Here is a 16,323-nt window from a genome sequence, read left to right as displayed (position 1 = left end):
TGATGCTCCAAGTGATCTATTTCTTTGTTACAGGAAAAAGGGAAGACAGTATGAATCAATGCTACCATTTGTTATAGACAAGTCACTATAAAAGAAAGGCAGAGTGCAGCACAGAGCTTACTATTATAAAATAAATAGTCTTAATCATTGGGTGTGATAGAATAATAATCATAAAATTAGGAGGGAAAGAACTGCTTTAGCTCCCCATGGAGTATTATAGAGTCTGCCAGATGTAAAGTAGTATGTGTCAAGTTGTAGATGGAAAAGTAAGAGCTTTAGCAATAAATCTATAATTAAGTAATGATTGAAGTACCAAGTACATTTACAAACTGAGCATCCTGTTGTCCCAGAGGAGAAAAACTGCTTGGTCTGTGAGAGTTTTCAAGATGAGACACTTAAATGGTTTGTGCAGTATAAAACTTCTGCTGGGATGTGTTACCAGTATCTCCTTTCAGTCATAGCAGCACTGAAATTACTCTTCTCTTTCCAGGTCCTTTCCCAGTTCCACACTGTGTGCTAGTTTAAGTGGAATACAGAAACACAGAAAAAATGCACTTTGGCCTCTAATGTTGTTGCAAGAAATATGGTAAAACACAAATTAGAATGAAGCTAATGGCACTGCCTGCTACAAAGCATTACTTCCTCTCCCCTGCACACAGGTGTTTTATCTGTAACACAGACCCAGTTAAGATAAATTTAGAAAGCTGTTGAGTATGAAAATATATTAAGTTTACTTTCCTGGGACTGTGCTCCTAAACCTCCCAAACTGTGTACACTCAGGCCTCTTGCTGTGGTAAATGCAGCAGTTTTACAAACATCAATACTTTTCTTTATTATTTTTTTTTTAAGCAGCAAGAAACTGCTTGGCCTTTACACACAGCAAGTTTTTTCAGGGTTTAGGGAAACTCAAACTTTTCAACTACTGCTATGCAGAGTCTGACTGCAAGGTATGAAAGCCCTTGCTCTCAGAGAATTAGACTGTTAAGATCTTGAGCAATTTCAATCAAAATCAAATATTTACATTACAGTTTAAGCTTCTAAATCTCTTTATGGGTTTTGAAAATGTAGTTACAAGGGCAAAGCAAGATAAATTTGACAATATGTGCTCAAGTCCTTTTATTTGTAGCCTCTGTTAAATGAAAGAATTCCTGTAAGCTAACATGTTTTCTAAAATGAGGACCCCAAATTGACTAAAGTATTTCTCGAAGAAAAGAGGAGGATTATTTTGAAGAAATTGTAATAGAATTTTCTTTTGAGGAAATTACAATAGAATTTTTTACAAGTTGAATCTAGACTCAGTTGTTTTAAATCACTTGAATCAGAAACGTGTGGGCTTTTTATCCCTTTTTAGTTTAACAATCTCAGGTGATTTCCAAAAGGAAAGGCAAAGGGAAGGCTTCACTCACTAATTCACACTGTGACAAATGACTGTTAAAGTGCCTTCTGAGATTTACAGTGGGGAGCTGTTCCTTGAAAGTCACCAGTCAACATGACAGCCAGCAGGATACAATTGTCCAAGTGATGTGTGGAGGTGTTCTGTATTATGTGAATCTCCTTCCTTTCCAGATAGGTGGTAATGTGCATTTATGCAGAAAGCACACCAGAATGGAGGGCTGATTTTAATGTAATCCTATAAGTACTCAGTGTAAGAACAGTCCTTTCACAAAGGTAAAATTTAGCTCTATAGTTTTAAAATTAAAGCATATACTGTAGCAAAATGACTCAAATTTTAATCTCAATACAGAAGCAGGATTTGAAATGAATTTCTAGTACCAGTTAATGTTCTTGTTATATCTGTACAGAATAGAAAAAGAAATTTACAGAATTGGAAAATGTAAATTTTTGTTCTATGACTGAAACTGTAAAAATATCTTGCAGCAGCATATAAAAAAGTTATGAAATCGGATGCTTTGAAGATGGGGGTTGGACTACCCACAAGTTATCTGTTCATATTGTTTCCTTGGACGCTCCAACTGCCAAACCATTCCTGCACAGTTCAAAACAGTTTTGTCAGAGCAGGCAGAGGAGAATTTGAACAGTTCATCAGAATAAGCAATCATGCTTCAATGGTGGGAAACATTCCTGTCTTGCTAGAATTCACTAAATCAAATGCAGTTTTTATATCTTGAAGAGCTTCTAAAGAAAGGATTAAATGTCTGGGCATAAATGATTTAAGAAATGTGAGGTAAACTGTGTTCTGCAAGATACTAAATGCCTTAATAAAAAGGCAGTGATATGGAGAGAACATAAATGCTTTTCATTTTTAACTTAGAATTCTTTCTTTACACCTCTATCGTCGTGTGGTTTGGATGTTTTGAAGCACATGGTAACTATATACACAAAAACCTCTTCATTGTAGCTTTCACAAACTTACATGGGAACCTAGGAATAAACATCCTCTTTTATGTCCTCCTCTGCACAACTAACCAACATTGAACGTGCCACCTCTTCACTAGGTAGGGTGTTTTCTAATTTTATTTGTGTTGCTTCTCCACACAGCTGGTAAGAGTAAGGATTGATAATCAGTAGGGTTATGAAACATTTCATTGCATAGTTTACTATTACAATCACAATTTAATGAAAACCGGCTGAATTAGAGGTGAATAATTGTGCTAATCACTGAGTTCCCCCTTTATTTCTGCTCATTTCCCAGCAGCCAAACAGAAAGGTAAATTGCATTATGATGGTAAATAAACGTCTCAGAATATTCAGCAAATCAAAACAGTGTTTCATTTTCAGATACTTTCAATAATGAAAGCAAAATGTAATTTTCACAAAGGAGTATTAGCAATATTTACAGAACAAGTGAAAAAGTCAAGGATCCCACCTTTTCTTTTACCCTTAGCGCAGTGCCTGGTATATTCCCATGGCCAGAGGAAACGTGATCCATTGCCCTACTTGACACAGAATTCACCCACTTGACACACACACATGCTCTAGCTGGGCTAATCTTTTACACACTGCCTTGTAGAAGTGTTCTCCATATAAAATGAGTGTAGTGCAGCATCAAACATCATCTCCAGTTTTCAAAGGGAACCAGGTTCCTTTGAAAATCAAGCTTTGCAAAAACCAAAATTGATTTTAACATTCATTTCTTGGAAAAAAAACTAAACCACTCAGCAAATTCAAGAATGCCAATAAATTATTCGAAGTAGCTTTCTTACTGAACAAAATCATTTGTCAAAGATTCAGCATGTTCTTCTGCACACAGCAACTTCTTTTATGAAAAATAATATACAATCCAATTTGGCGGTTTGTGGAAGATGACAGCCCAGAACCCATCTGTTACTGAAGCCAACTGCAAGGCTGGCTATGAATCTAAGCTATAAAAGCAGAATTTCTGGGGGGAGGGGACAGAAATGCAAAAGCAGTGAAATGGATGTTACCGTATTGAAGAAATAGAGGTAAGGAATGGATTATGAACTAGGTAGCTAAAAAAAAGAAAAGTCTGAGTGAAGCTCCACTATAGAAGTCCCCAAGAAAAAAAATAAATTAGAAAGCTGTCTTCAAACAGGTAGAGATCTAAGAACAAAATTCCTGAATGAAAGTTCTGTTACAATCAACTACGCTTTTTAGCACATGTGCATTTTATAAATTAACAGAACATTTAAAAGAAATAGGTGATCAAACTCTCGCCCTAAAAAAATATAACCATTAAGGTTTCAAAATTGAACTATGATTATGTCAGAGATATACCCTTCAATGAAAAGAGGAGAAGTAACATAATTTCAGTTATGTTTATTATTAAATACTACCATATGAGATATAATGGTATTATTGGTATATTGATATAATGGTATATTCTATGCTATTAAAACTGATTTGGTGACACAGAATCCTAGATAAGAGGAATAATTCCATCTCTTCTCCTCTCTAAAAAACCAACAAGCATCTGAAAACCAGGAGATGGTTATCAGCATCTATCAGCAAAAAGATAGCATTTTTCCAGAAAGGGCATAAGGGAAGGAGAAGCAACATCCCCCAAGGATGAACAGACTGGGAAGAGCAAAAAGAGAATGGAACTAAGACAAGACAGAGCTTGGCTGGTAAGAGATCTGAAGTTCAGAGATCACACAGATGGAAAACCTTTAGCACACATCACACTGCCAGAGTTGAGAGCAAGTGGAATTAAAAAGTTGCAGTGAACTGGAAACACGCAGAAAAATATCTGCAGCATCTCAGCCAAAGTCCAATAACTAAAATGAACTATCTTGATCATGTGCAGCCTTCCTATAAGGCTACTTTAACTGTGTTTCAGTATTCAAATATTCCAATTCATAGTTGACATCCATTCAACTGAAGGGGTTACAAACCCCTTTCTATTGCACACTGCTTAGAATAGAATACAAAGGCTGTGCTTCACCAAAACCAACCAGGAACCATTTACCTAAGAGTGCAAAGAAAAGACAATAAAGCTGACAAAAATAATATATACTTGTGTAATACCAATCATTGCAAACTAATAAGAAGCTTATCTCAGGGTCCCCATAGGTCTCCAATCTTTCTCATTCGAAGTTTCCTAGAAGTATGTCTAATATTCTAAATATTCCACTTGACACTACTTCTTTGCAGAGCATGAATGCTTCTCCTACAATGGATAGCAGCAATATTCCAGCAACATAGGAAGGAATGAATACCTCAGTATTTACACATGATAGCCTCCAGTTCAGGAAAGTAAGAATCTGGACAGACAAACAACAGATAATACACAAGATCTTTGCAAGAATGGCTCTCGTTCAGTTACTGGAAAGCTGGTATCCAAAAACACTGCTATGGTAACTTGCAGAGCTGGAGGAGAGTGTGCTGCTGTCACAGCCTCATGTAAAACACAATCCTGCTTGCATTGTGGGGAATTCCCTGCACACCTTCCTACCACTGTGCAGCTGTGCCCAGCCTCAGCACAGACAGCATATAAAGATCTAGAAAGCCATTTACATTTTTGTATTTCAGATTGTGGCAGAGATCTTTCTTGTAATGTTTGTTGGAATATTAATGAAATAATTAAAATCGACCATTAATTTTTCACCAGTTTTTTTGCTGCAGTTTTCAAATGGTAACCATGCTCTGGAAGACTTTTGTGCTATAATTCTGCTATCAAGATTGTTTTAAGAAGTATTTACTTTTATTTTGTTAAATGCAGATAGACCTGAAATAGACAATAGCTAAAAGGATGCTCTGGGTTGTGCAGTTACACCATTTGCTATCTGAGACCAGACCATGCTTTTTCTGTAGAAGGTAACTTCACGAAGTGCAAGTCAAACAACTGGCATCTGGGAAGAGCTTGACAGAAGTTTAAACTAGAGGTGGAAAAAGTGTTAAGCCCCAGAGTGATCCAAAAAGGTATACAAACAATATTTTGTAAATTTTAGCCATCAAACCCCAAAACAAATAAATAAAGTTGTTAAAATAAGAAAGATTGTGGAGATTTTTCCTATTCCATTAGGAAATAAGATGCAGGTGTAACATGCTAAGATTACATTTTCTAAAATCTCAAAGAATCAGAAGTAATGACTACATTACATTATACTTATAATTTTTTTAAACAGTAAAACCACGCTTTGATAAACATACTATTTAACTCTCCATTATGTAGTTACAATGCTGTCATTTCCAACCAACAGCATTCATTTCTTTGACTATATTAAGATGTTATTAACCATTTCATAACTGTCTGAATAAATAGCATTTGTTTAACTGCTTCAATGTAAGGCATATTCTCCTAAACAAAAGTAACATTTAGTTACACATTTGCATGATCGTGTGATTATCAATAAGAATCCATATTTCCTTAGAAAAGTAGCAATAATCTGAACAATGTAGAACAGCATTAAAATCTAAAGTTTCTGACTACCAAGTTGAAGACATACTCTGACAATGCAAATATATTGAATTAAAATCTATCCAATATGTTGCCAATTTTGCTTTTCTGACATTGGACTACAAGAGAATGTTAGTACAAAGTGGATATGACACATATTTTGCAAGATGGGATCATGTAATAGTCTCTTGAGACACAAGGTTGTGTGGTCCAGTAGAGTGGAATGACGCTGGTGCTGTTCATGAACGCTGTTCATTCAACATTTTGAAACTGAACACACATTCACACGGTTTGCTTGTTTCCTTTAATGTAAAGGGTTCTTTGTTTATGGTTTTAAGGAAAACATTGGCTTGAAACAAACAAATCTTTTTCTACCGGGTGCGATTAAAGACGCTGACAAGACTTGAAAGAATTCACAAAGGAATAAAATCATGGTAGTTGCATCCATGCCTAGGATCCCAGCATGGAAAGAAACCGCACGTGAAGAAGCCTGGGTATAGGACAACGAAAGCATGCTGCGATTAGCCTTTGGACAAATGGAAAAAGCGTATTTTGTTTGGGACGCTCCCTCCGCGAGCGCTTTCCCAGGGACACCATCTCTTACCTGTCCTGCTCCTGCGGTGCCGCGGGCAGGGCCGGGCTCCGCCGCCGCGGGATGCCCCGCAGCCCGCGGGATGCCCCGCGCCCGCGGGATGCCCCGCGCCCGCGGGATGCCCCGCGCCCGCGGGATGCCCCGCGCCCGCGGGATGCCCCGCAGCCCGCGGGATGCCCCGCAGCCCGCGGGATGCCCCGCGCCCGCGGGATGCCCCGCGCCCGCCCGGGCGCCGGCCCGGCTCGCGCGGCTGCGGGCGGGGCGCGGCAGCGCAGCCCTCGCCGGCCCTCGCCCCCCACGCCCGGCAGAGTTTCCCCCGGGGCCGCGCTCCGGGGCCGGAACGCCCTCGGGGAGCGCCGCCCGGCCCCGCGCCCCGCCGGGACCCCGCGCCCCGCACTCACCTGTCGTCGCTCTGCCAGCCCTGGTCGCCCAGCAGCAAGTCCCGAAAGCGGTACCGCGGCGGCAGCGGCGGCACCTCGCTGTCCAGGTCCACCATGCTGCCCGGAGCGGGAGGCGGGGGCCGGCCGGGAGAGAGGGGCAGCCCCGCCGCGCCGCCCGAGGAGCGGCCGGACCCGCCCGGGCGTGTGCGGGCGGCAGGAGCGGCGCGGCGGCAGCGGCGCGGGGCGGGCTGGCCCCGCACAAAGGCGCCCCGGGGCTGTCCCCGCGGTCCCCGGCGGCTCGGCGGGAGCCTCTCGGCCCCGGGAGCCAAGTCCCGCCCCGGGGGGAGGCAGGGGGCGGCGGGCGGCGGCCTCGGCGGCGGCGCGACCGCCCCCCGCCCACGCCCACCCTCACAGCGAGCGCGCCGCGCGGCCCACAACAAAGGGCTGTGCCGGGCCGGGCTCGGCTCGGCGGCCGCCTCGCCCCCCGAGCGGCTCCCTGCCTCCTCCCCTCCTCCCGGGGCTGCCTCAGGGGTGCTTTTCCGTAGGCCCCGAAACGAGAGGAACGGGCGTTTACCGCTGTGTTGGTGACGGCGGGGTCGTCTGGGCACGGCTGGGGCTGCCACAGCCTCGCCCGCTGCCCGCGTTAACCCGGCACACCTGGGCAGTGCCCGCCCCTCGGAGCGCCCGGCAGCTCCTGCCTCTGCCTATCGCTGTTGGACCGAGCAGCTGGCGCAGGCCCGGTAAAAAAGAAAAACCACAGAGAAGTTGAACTGTTCCCATGGTTGAGATTTTCAGGTAATGCCTGAAAGTGTGTGACTCTAAAAGTATTTTAGACTCACAGGATCAGCTCAAGTAGGGCAGCCCTGTAGTGCATTACATTGCAATGTGCCCTGCTGAGTATCCAGCTCTGAGCTCCATGCTGTGATGCAAAGATTTCCTCAGGTAACCAACAAGTAGCTCAATTCAGGACTCAGATTGTCTCTGCTGCTGTTACAGTCATTACATCTTTCCTTGCTTCTTTAGTTGTTGTTACAGTCATTGCATCTTTCTTTGCTTCTTTAGCACAGAGGTCTTAAGCACAGCTTCAGTGATTGCTGTTTCTTAAGAGAGCTGCAGTGTTGGTCCCAGGCCCTGTAAAAATCTGGGATCACTGGAGTATGATGCTTACCCGTTTTCACAGCTTGCTGCACTCAGCATTTACAATGTGCTTCTCAGGAAGCCTTGTTAGGTGAAGCAAAACAGATGCACGTATGTGGCAAGAGTTCAAAGGTAACTTGCTCTTTGCTTTGGTTGATATAGGAAATAAATAAAATAGTGAATTATTCTGGATCAATGTTCTTGCCAGTTTTACCATGCTGTGTTCTGAGGTCAGAGTTCTCTAAAAGTCTAATTTTTAAAAAACCTTTCTTCAGAATATTTATTATGTATTGCCCACTTTATTCTTCCTCAGCTGCTGCTCCAGATAAAGGAGCTCTCTCTTGTAAGAACACATTGTTTCCTCTCTCTGCCTGAGTATCTTTCATCTTACCCAAACGTGAGATGGGGTGAAGCCTGTATGTTATAATATTTTGTTATAAAAGCAAAGCAGTTAGGCTGACTGCAGTCCTTTTCTGAAGTCTATGAATCCTAGACTGGCTGGGAAATTAATGGTGTTTCTACTCTATCTTCTAGCAGCCTCATTAATTTTTCCACCTGAATTGATTAATTTAACATGTGTTTTCATACTTGAAGAGCTAAGTAGCAGGAGAAGCTTTTGCTCTTTTTCTACCATGGAAATGCACTTCAGACAGGTAATAGCTGACTGGGAAATGAGCAACCTGGTGAGCAGTTGAGCAGAGCTAATAGAAAACAAACTCATTACTGAGGCTATAGTCATGCAATTTATACAGATGCTTAATTCTGTGCTCCCAAGTAATAGAAACTCTTTGCAATGTAAAATGTGTTTTTACATGTCTGACAGTATGATGCCTGATTTCTCTGAAAAGCTCTAAGCGTATAAAATTGGGCAGAAAGGGAGTTTTAGTCAGCTGAATCCAATATTCTGATTAGTAAATCAAAACATTTGGGCAACTTTTGTCTTCAAGCAGAAGAGACACTGAGTCATCTGCTTGGAGACAGGTGCTGGTTATGAGCCATTCATTATACTGGGTCACTGTGCTCGGGCCAGGTGTTCCTTGTTAGGTGTTTGTGTTAAAGAATAGCTGTGAGCCACACACAGGGACAAATGTAGGTTTGTACTTTTGGGATAGTTCTGGCCCTGAGAAATGTCAGAAGCATCTGTGATCCTGACTTAGGGAGTGAATACAGACTTTAATCAATCCATTATTTTCTGTTTGTCAAAGTGAGTACAGGTGGGTAGTGCTCAGTAGTTGACTCTGAAGTCTGAGCAACACAGTTCTTAAATGCCTGTCTGAGTCTACTGCTAGAGACTGGATTTATATCCTGCATCACACTCAGGTACAGGAAGAGCAAAAAAAAGTATTTGGTTTTTCTTTTCAGGTTGCCATATTTTTGATGGCATATAGGTAAAACAGACTGAAGCAATGCAAATGGCTTCTGGACTTTTTCAGCAATTGCAGTGTATATGGAGGGAAACATGGGTTATTAATATTATTCTTAATTCAAGATGTTCTGCCCTTCTATCTAAATCTGAATTATGCAATCTTCTGGAATAAAGTAAATCAAATTATCAGGTTAGGTTTTGATATTTTGCTCAAAATGCTTGCAGGGTTCTCTTTAATCAGTTTGATTATTGACACTCACTGGGACATTCTTTAGTGATGGTATTGATACCTAAAATTATTCAGGTAAAACAAAGCCAAACTTTATTGAAGGGAGTTAGAGAAGCATCTTGGCCATCTTCAACTGCTCCATTCCAATTTCTGAATGTGTTGCTGGTCCTCAGCATTGATGTGCTGAAATAGTCCTGCCAGACACAGTTCTGCCTTGTTCCCTCCATTGCTTTTTGAATGTCTACCATGGCTCAGAGACTTGTCATCCCCAGCTGATAAGCTTATTATCCCAACCATTGTTTTTCTTCTCCTAAATAACAGTTTGAGGGTTGGGGAAGAAAGAACACTGGTAAATACAAATTTTTTAAACAAAAAGGTGAAGAAGGATGAGGCATTTGAGGTGAATGCACAGAAATCCTTTTAAAGAGTTCTGTAACAGGAGTAACTTGTATTTAGTGTCCTTTCAAGGAAGATAGTCTGGTATTGTCTGGATGGCATTCGGGTAACTCAGCAAACATGCACAAGGCTCTTACTGTAAAGTGAAGTCTGGGCTGCAGTGGAAAGTGGTCAGTGGAAATTCCCTCCCTGCAGATTTTGTGTGGTTATTTTTTATTTGTCTGTTGGTGTTACTAAAGGGTTAGGCAGGCTGAAAAACTAGTTGGCTAAAAAACATCAATTGATATAATTTTGAGTTTTCCCATAATTTTTATTTTTTCTTCCCCATAATTAAGAAGCATCAGGATGTTTGTGTTGCTATTGGGAACTTTGGAACTCTCACATTTCTGCCAGGTTATCAGTTCTCACTCAGGTGTGTCTGTGTGGCTTTGGGTTTAAGGCTAGAACAGAGAACTGGAGTGCTGTCAGTGCTGGCAGTCTATGGAACAGTTCTGCACCTTTGGGAGCTGAATAGAATATTTAGGAACTTAGCGTTCAGAGTTCAAAAATTATTTGGGGTTTAGATTAGTAAACTGTACTTCATTAATCTTTTATTTACTTAGGCTGCAGTTTCATTTCCAAAATACTCTGTAGAAAAAGCATCATGACTATATCTGTTAAAAAGTAGTTAGATGGAAGTCTGAAGAGTCCTTGCTGATAAATATTTCTTACATCAGAAAACTGAATTTCAGTATTAAGAAAGGTATACTTCTCAGTTAGAAAACAATATCATTTACTTTTTAAAGAAATAAGTTACCATCTTTTTTTCCCCTGGGGCTTTCAGACCATCAACTGCAAAAGCAATCTCAAATCTGAAGTACAGGTGCCTTATTGGACTAAAATTGGCTGTTCTAGACTGAGTCTCAGCATTCTGAAATCTGAATGGATCTGAGAGGTTAAATCAAATCAGGAGCAAAAACTGGTGAGAAGTGTGTTTTGAGGACATTCCCTGTTTGCCTACCTTGTTACAGGATTGTTATTTAATGATGTGGAGTGTAGGACTAAAGACTACATCAGTGAATCTCTGAATGGGTTTAAACTCATTGACTGTATTTCTGAATTTTTAAAACTACTGCACACTGATAATCCTTATCACTAATGGACCTTGGCCAGAATGCCAAAGGGGGCATTGAGTTGGAGGAGGGCAAAATGCCCTGGAAGTTCTATAGCCTCTTGTTTACCTTTACCCAGTATTTGTGCTTGTTGGGGCTGATGGAAAGAGGAGGGATGTTGCTGAGCAGTGCTACATTTGTAGAGCCCACAGCATTTCGGGATGGTCCTTTTAGATCCTTACCTCCACAATATCTTGTTCTTGCACATTTTCTTCATGTAATCTAAAACACAATTTCTTAGGCCCATTTTGTGTGTCAGTTACTGCTGGGTAAGGGCAGCCTGTTTTATCTTCTCCATTTTTGTGACCATAACACCAAATCTGTTAGATCAAGGAGTAGCTGTTTATTTCCATTTCAACTCCAACAACTGCATGGACTCTGCCTTATTCTTTTGTGTCATCTCCTATTCAGATGATTACATGCATCTTTCCCTTTCAGCCTCTGTTCACACACATTATAATGTGAAAGCATCATCATTTTCTTACTTCTCCCTTGCTGCAAAGGAATTGTCACTGCAATCCCACTCTTCTCTTTCACATCCTTTCCTAAAAAAGGACTTGCTAGAGAGTTAGGGCAAAGTGAGCTTATTGGGGTTGTTCTTTTTTTGTTCCCTAGTTTAAGTGTTACACCTTACAGGATTCTTGGTTTTTGGGGATAAGGGCCATTTTTAGTGGGTTCTGAGTATTACCATAGCATAAAAATGACAGTGTAGCCCAGTAAGTTTCTGCAGAAAGAAATACTTGTGTCACCTCCTTGCTAGATAGCTTCATCATATGCTGGACTAGTAACAGGGAGAGTTGACAGTGACTTTAATTGTCCTTTAGGAAAGTGCAGCCTTTGGGGGAATATTACTGATATGTAATAAAACTTTGGAAAAAATCATAGATTTTTACAATCTCCAGACTGCTCCATGCTGTTGTTTTGTTTGGGGTTCTTTTAGGACTATTTATTTCTAAGCAAGTCTTAATATTCTTATATACCTTTAAATCTTTATTTATCCCATTTACTTTTTATTGTCTATTTTGCACATCTCTTTATTTTAGTGTCTGATATACCTTCCAGAGTGCAATGCTGCAATGTTTGGAATAGTTTAAACTTCAGGGGAAAAAATGTTCTTGGAGTCCTCCTATCTTTCCACTTGATGCCTGTTTTTTTTAAATGGCTGTGCAGTAGCAAACTGTTCTGCTGGCATGAAAGGTTTGATAGTGATTCAGTAACAGTAACAGACTGAAATAGCCTAAAGTGAGAACAGAGTTTTAAGGTCACTGTAAAGTTCCAAAGCTGGGGCAGAAAATAAAATGAAGAATTTCAAATTTGATAATTCCACTGAAAGCATTAAAAAAAAAAAAAAAAAAAGTGGTTTCATGTATCTAATTAAACTGCAGTGTTAGTTGGTAGAAGGTGTGTTTTCCACAGCCCAGTGAGCAGGACTCTGCACTGCAAGCATGATCTTTAGAGTTGTTAGAGACACAGGGCATCCAATCTGACCTGATCCTTTTATTCTTCTGTGCTAAACCATCAGAGAGCAGATCTGAAAGGAACAGTGCACACATCAGGGCCACCTGGGCCTGGTGCACCCCGGCCCTCTGGTGTCTGTGGTGACCTGGAAAGAGCTGTAGGAACAAGAGAGCAGCAGCACTGCGTCATGGGAGAGCAAGCTGCTGGGAAATGCTGATAACCTGGGAATTGCCTTCCAGTACATCTTCACTTGCTGCGAGTAGGAGGACTTACTTCATTTACAAGTAGGGTTACTGACAGCTGCTTTTATATAGGAGGAGAACATCTTTTTTTTGCAAAGAACACCTTTTCAAGTTATTTTCACTTCACTTTTGAGTATAGAGCACCAAGGCAGGAGAATGAGGTGATACTTAAACACAAGTAATCAGAAGTGGGTTTATATTACTTTTAGAATTGGACACGATAGATCTACTGTCTAAGCACGTGCTGTTATCTAATTTACTTTAGAAGAAGCAGAAGGAATATTCCTAAACAATTCTTAATATTGTGTTTTGGTTTTCAAGGGTGCTCCCATGACCCATTCTTGATGAAATGGCCTGAAGAGCATCAGCTGTTAAGACAGGAAAGCAAGTTCAAGCATCCAAAAGTGCCTGAGAGTGCCTGTGCCACAGCTGATCCTGTTAAAGGGGATGATGAACCACTAGGGAGTTAGCAGGTGAGTTCTGAAAAAGGGAAGGACCATCTTGCAAATAATTGTATGGGATAAATGAAATTGTAACAGGAGGGAAAACAGTGGGAATGGAGCAAGTGGTCAAAACGAGAAGAGGTGGGTTTGACACTGTTGTACATTCAGCCTCTGGCATCAAAAACTCTGGACATTCCAGCAGCCTTCATCCAACTCGGGCAATGATTGGGCAGGTGGGACAGGCAGGGACTCGAAGCTGGGGTGTGGTGTTTCCTCCCTGCCGTGTGCATTAGCAGGTGTTAAGGAGCAGTAAAGTACAAAATAAGTACCCACATCTACTACAGGAGTACCTGTTAGAGGGAAACGGTGAGTATAGCTGTGGGTGGGTGAGTGCACAGCTTTGTGTGCATGATTAGAACTTTGGGGGATTAGTGAACAATGGTTCTTTATTTGTTAGGTGTTGATTAACATTTTGTTTAACAGTGTATTGGCCATACTGAATCTGAAAGTATATTCCAGCGATTGCCAGTTAATTGTATTCTATTAATAAATCAATAAACCAGTTTGATTATGATTTGTTTTAAATTAAATCAAGTGAGAATTTTTTCCCTGTCACACCCTTAGGTTGTGATTGTAGCAGTTAAGTGATGTTTTAATGTAATCATGAGTCACAGAAGTTGTACCAGTGGGAGGAGAGACAAATGTTGAGGTTGCAAAGACAACCTCACTATTAATACAGTGGGATAAGATTTTCATGACAATTGTTGGGCAAAGCAGTGGCTGATTCTTCTGTGTGCTCTAATGAGGTCATTAAACTCAAGTGTGACAGCAAGCATGCTGTTAGAACATGCTGAAATTATACTGGCCAGAGATGCTATTTCAGCTGTGGCTAACTAAGCTCCTATTGCCACTTAACATTAGTCCCCTGCAGAATACATTGACTTCCTGAGATCTCTGTTCCTAACACAAAATGGCTTCCAAACACTGGTCTCAAAATTATTCTGGCTTGGACAAACACTCTGAACTTTGATGTTAAGCCTCCATGTTGAGTAAGGAACTAATAAAAACCTTATTCTGACCTCACACTGACTTTGCTTTGTGGAGGAGTTTTGGGCAAGATAACTTCCAGCCTGTACTTTCCTATGATCGCACACCGTGACATGCAGTTTTGCTCACACAGGGAATGTGTTGTGATATTGTGGCTGTCTGGCTGTGTCCACAGCAGTATTTTGAGTGCAGTCACACCAGTTCTCAAAACAGTAGCTCTGCTTCCTTAGATGAAATCCAGCTGCTCTTAGTTGCATAACTACTTTGACGTTTCTGCCTTTCTCATGAGTAGGAGGTAAACTCTAAAGATGAGGGTTTTTCTCCTTGCCTTAGGAGTCCTGAGGCATGGTTTGTCTCTGTGCTCTGTTTTGGTAGAGACTGGAGGTGGCTAAACCAAGTGAGACCCAATTAAAGACAATCAATTTTGAACTGATAGCCCATGGATGAGGTGAGGAAGGAAAGAAAGTTTAAGCTTCTGATTCTATTTCCATTTGCCTAGGGTAAGTTTAATAAATGACCTAAGAAGATCACAAACCCAGGACTGGAAATGACTGAGTCTGGTCTCTTGCTTTGTGATTGAAGATGATTTTTTTGTATAGGCCTCTGTTATGTGTATACAAATATTGCTTCAAAGCTTTACCAGCTGAGTCTTCTAATTTTCAGTTTAAATTTGTTCATAGACATTTTATATCTGTTTTTGCATGCTTATCTTTTACCTTAAATAGTTTTAGCAATGCCTGTATTTATAGAGAGCAGTCAGGAAATTTGTGATACCCCTTCTAGTTGTGGTTTAGCTGTACCTGAAAGTATCTTTGACTGTATTCAAGTCCATAATTATTTGACATGTGGATTAATAACACAAAAGCAGTTTGAGCTTCATCACATCAGACTATTTAATACTTAAAACTGGAGAAATTGCAATTTTGACAGGTGCATGAAATATCCATTTACTGATAAGGTGTGCACCAGTAACTGCAAACTGGATGCAGATCGATCATCACAGGGTCATGGAGCATGGTGAGAATTCATTCTCCACAGGAGTCATTTGTCAAGGGGAAGGGAAAGGAAGAGACATTTTGCTCTCTGAAGTCATTGCTGTAGGAGAAACAGCTGAATGCCAGTTATACTAAGACCGTTATTTAGAACTGGTGACTGAAAACACAGCCCAAAGTTTAAAAAAATAACATTCCACCTGCATTTTAAGAAGAGAAAAAGTTTTAACTGCTGTAAATGCTGTAGAATTGCATTTAAGATTGGTTTGATTTGAGATCTGTTCTGTAGACACTCATTTTTATCCTATAGCAGCACACAAACTAAGCTAGTGATTTTTAAGGATATGTTGTGTGGATTTTTGGGAACATATACGAGATGGATCTGTGTGTACTCCATCTAGTCAGACACTACTGTGGAGCATCTGGCCTGTATCTGTTTTATGTCCATCTCCTGTGAGCACTTTGTACTGTTACATTTTTTTTTTCTCCCTAATTCTCAGTCTCAAGCAATCCTCTTCATATAATCTACATTTTCACCAGAGAGCACTTGTGAAGCCAAAACATTTTATGAAACTATTGATAAGACTGTTGCTTACACAGACCCATGGGAAGTTCCTTTGTTAGGCATATATATATGTTCCTTTTTGCATAGTTTTATATTTTTCTTTGGAAGGTTCATTATCTTTGTTACAATCCTTTCAGATCTTCCATCTTATCATTTCTCATGTGATACTGAAGTGCTTCAACATCACCTGGGTTTATTTAATGAGGAATATGACCAAATGCATTTCCTTTGCTGTGGGTAGTTGGTGATCTTCTATAAGAAACAGTGAGTAACCCCTTAGTCACTCTATACTTTTGCCTTTTTGTTTTGATTGCTTGCAACGTATATTTTGAATTATATGTGTAGAGAAGTTCATTTTTGCACACAATTAACATGAATTTGTTTCCTAACTAAGCATAAACGCACAAGGAATTGCAAAATAATTTATTTGTACAGCTTTTAGATATCAAAAGACATAACCTTCTATGATCATGGAAGGGATAAATATGGGGGGGAAAAAAAGTGTGA

The 16,323-nt window shown here is 40.7% G+C and overlaps 2 protein-coding genes across 14 annotated transcripts in view; one reads left to right on the top strand and one right to left on the bottom strand.

Annotated features, from left to right (window-relative positions):
* Positions 1–7,070, bottom strand: part of KCNT2 (potassium sodium-activated channel subfamily T member 2) — a 114,208-nt gene extending 107,138 nt beyond the window's left edge. For 3 of the 13 annotated variants that reach the window (XM_021525065.4, XM_085585964.1, XM_085585963.1), the window contains exon 1: positions 6,812–6,985. In XM_021525065.4, the coding sequence (XP_021380740.3) occupies positions 6,812–6,906 (95 nt within the window). In that variant the 5' untranslated portion in view covers positions 6,907–6,985. Of the gene's footprint in view, positions 1–6,811 lie in introns of all 13 variants that reach the window. The other 10 variants (XM_085585966.1, XM_021525067.4, XM_021525066.4 and 7 more) reach the window with 6 other exon arrangements.
* LOC146766775 (uncharacterized) overlaps positions 1–16,304 on the top strand; it is an 87,226-nt gene extending 70,922 nt beyond the window's left edge. The window contains exons 7-8 of the mRNA XM_085586029.1: positions 13,091–13,242; positions 15,954–16,304. The gene's annotated coding sequence lies outside the window, so the exon portion shown is untranslated. The remainder of the gene's footprint in view (positions 1–13,090; positions 13,243–15,953) is intronic.
* Positions 16,305–16,323: the final 19 nt, after the last annotated feature.

The sequence above is a fragment of the Lonchura striata genome, chromosome 8, assembly GCF_050655825.1.
Source record: "Lonchura striata isolate lonStrDom1 chromosome 8, ASM5065582v1, whole genome shotgun sequence".
In the NCBI taxonomy this organism is placed as follows: Eukaryota; Metazoa; Chordata; class Aves; order Passeriformes; family Estrildidae; genus Lonchura; species Lonchura striata.
The sequence above is the reverse complement of the archived record's forward strand: the minus strand, read 5'-3'. Positions and strand labels throughout refer to the sequence as shown.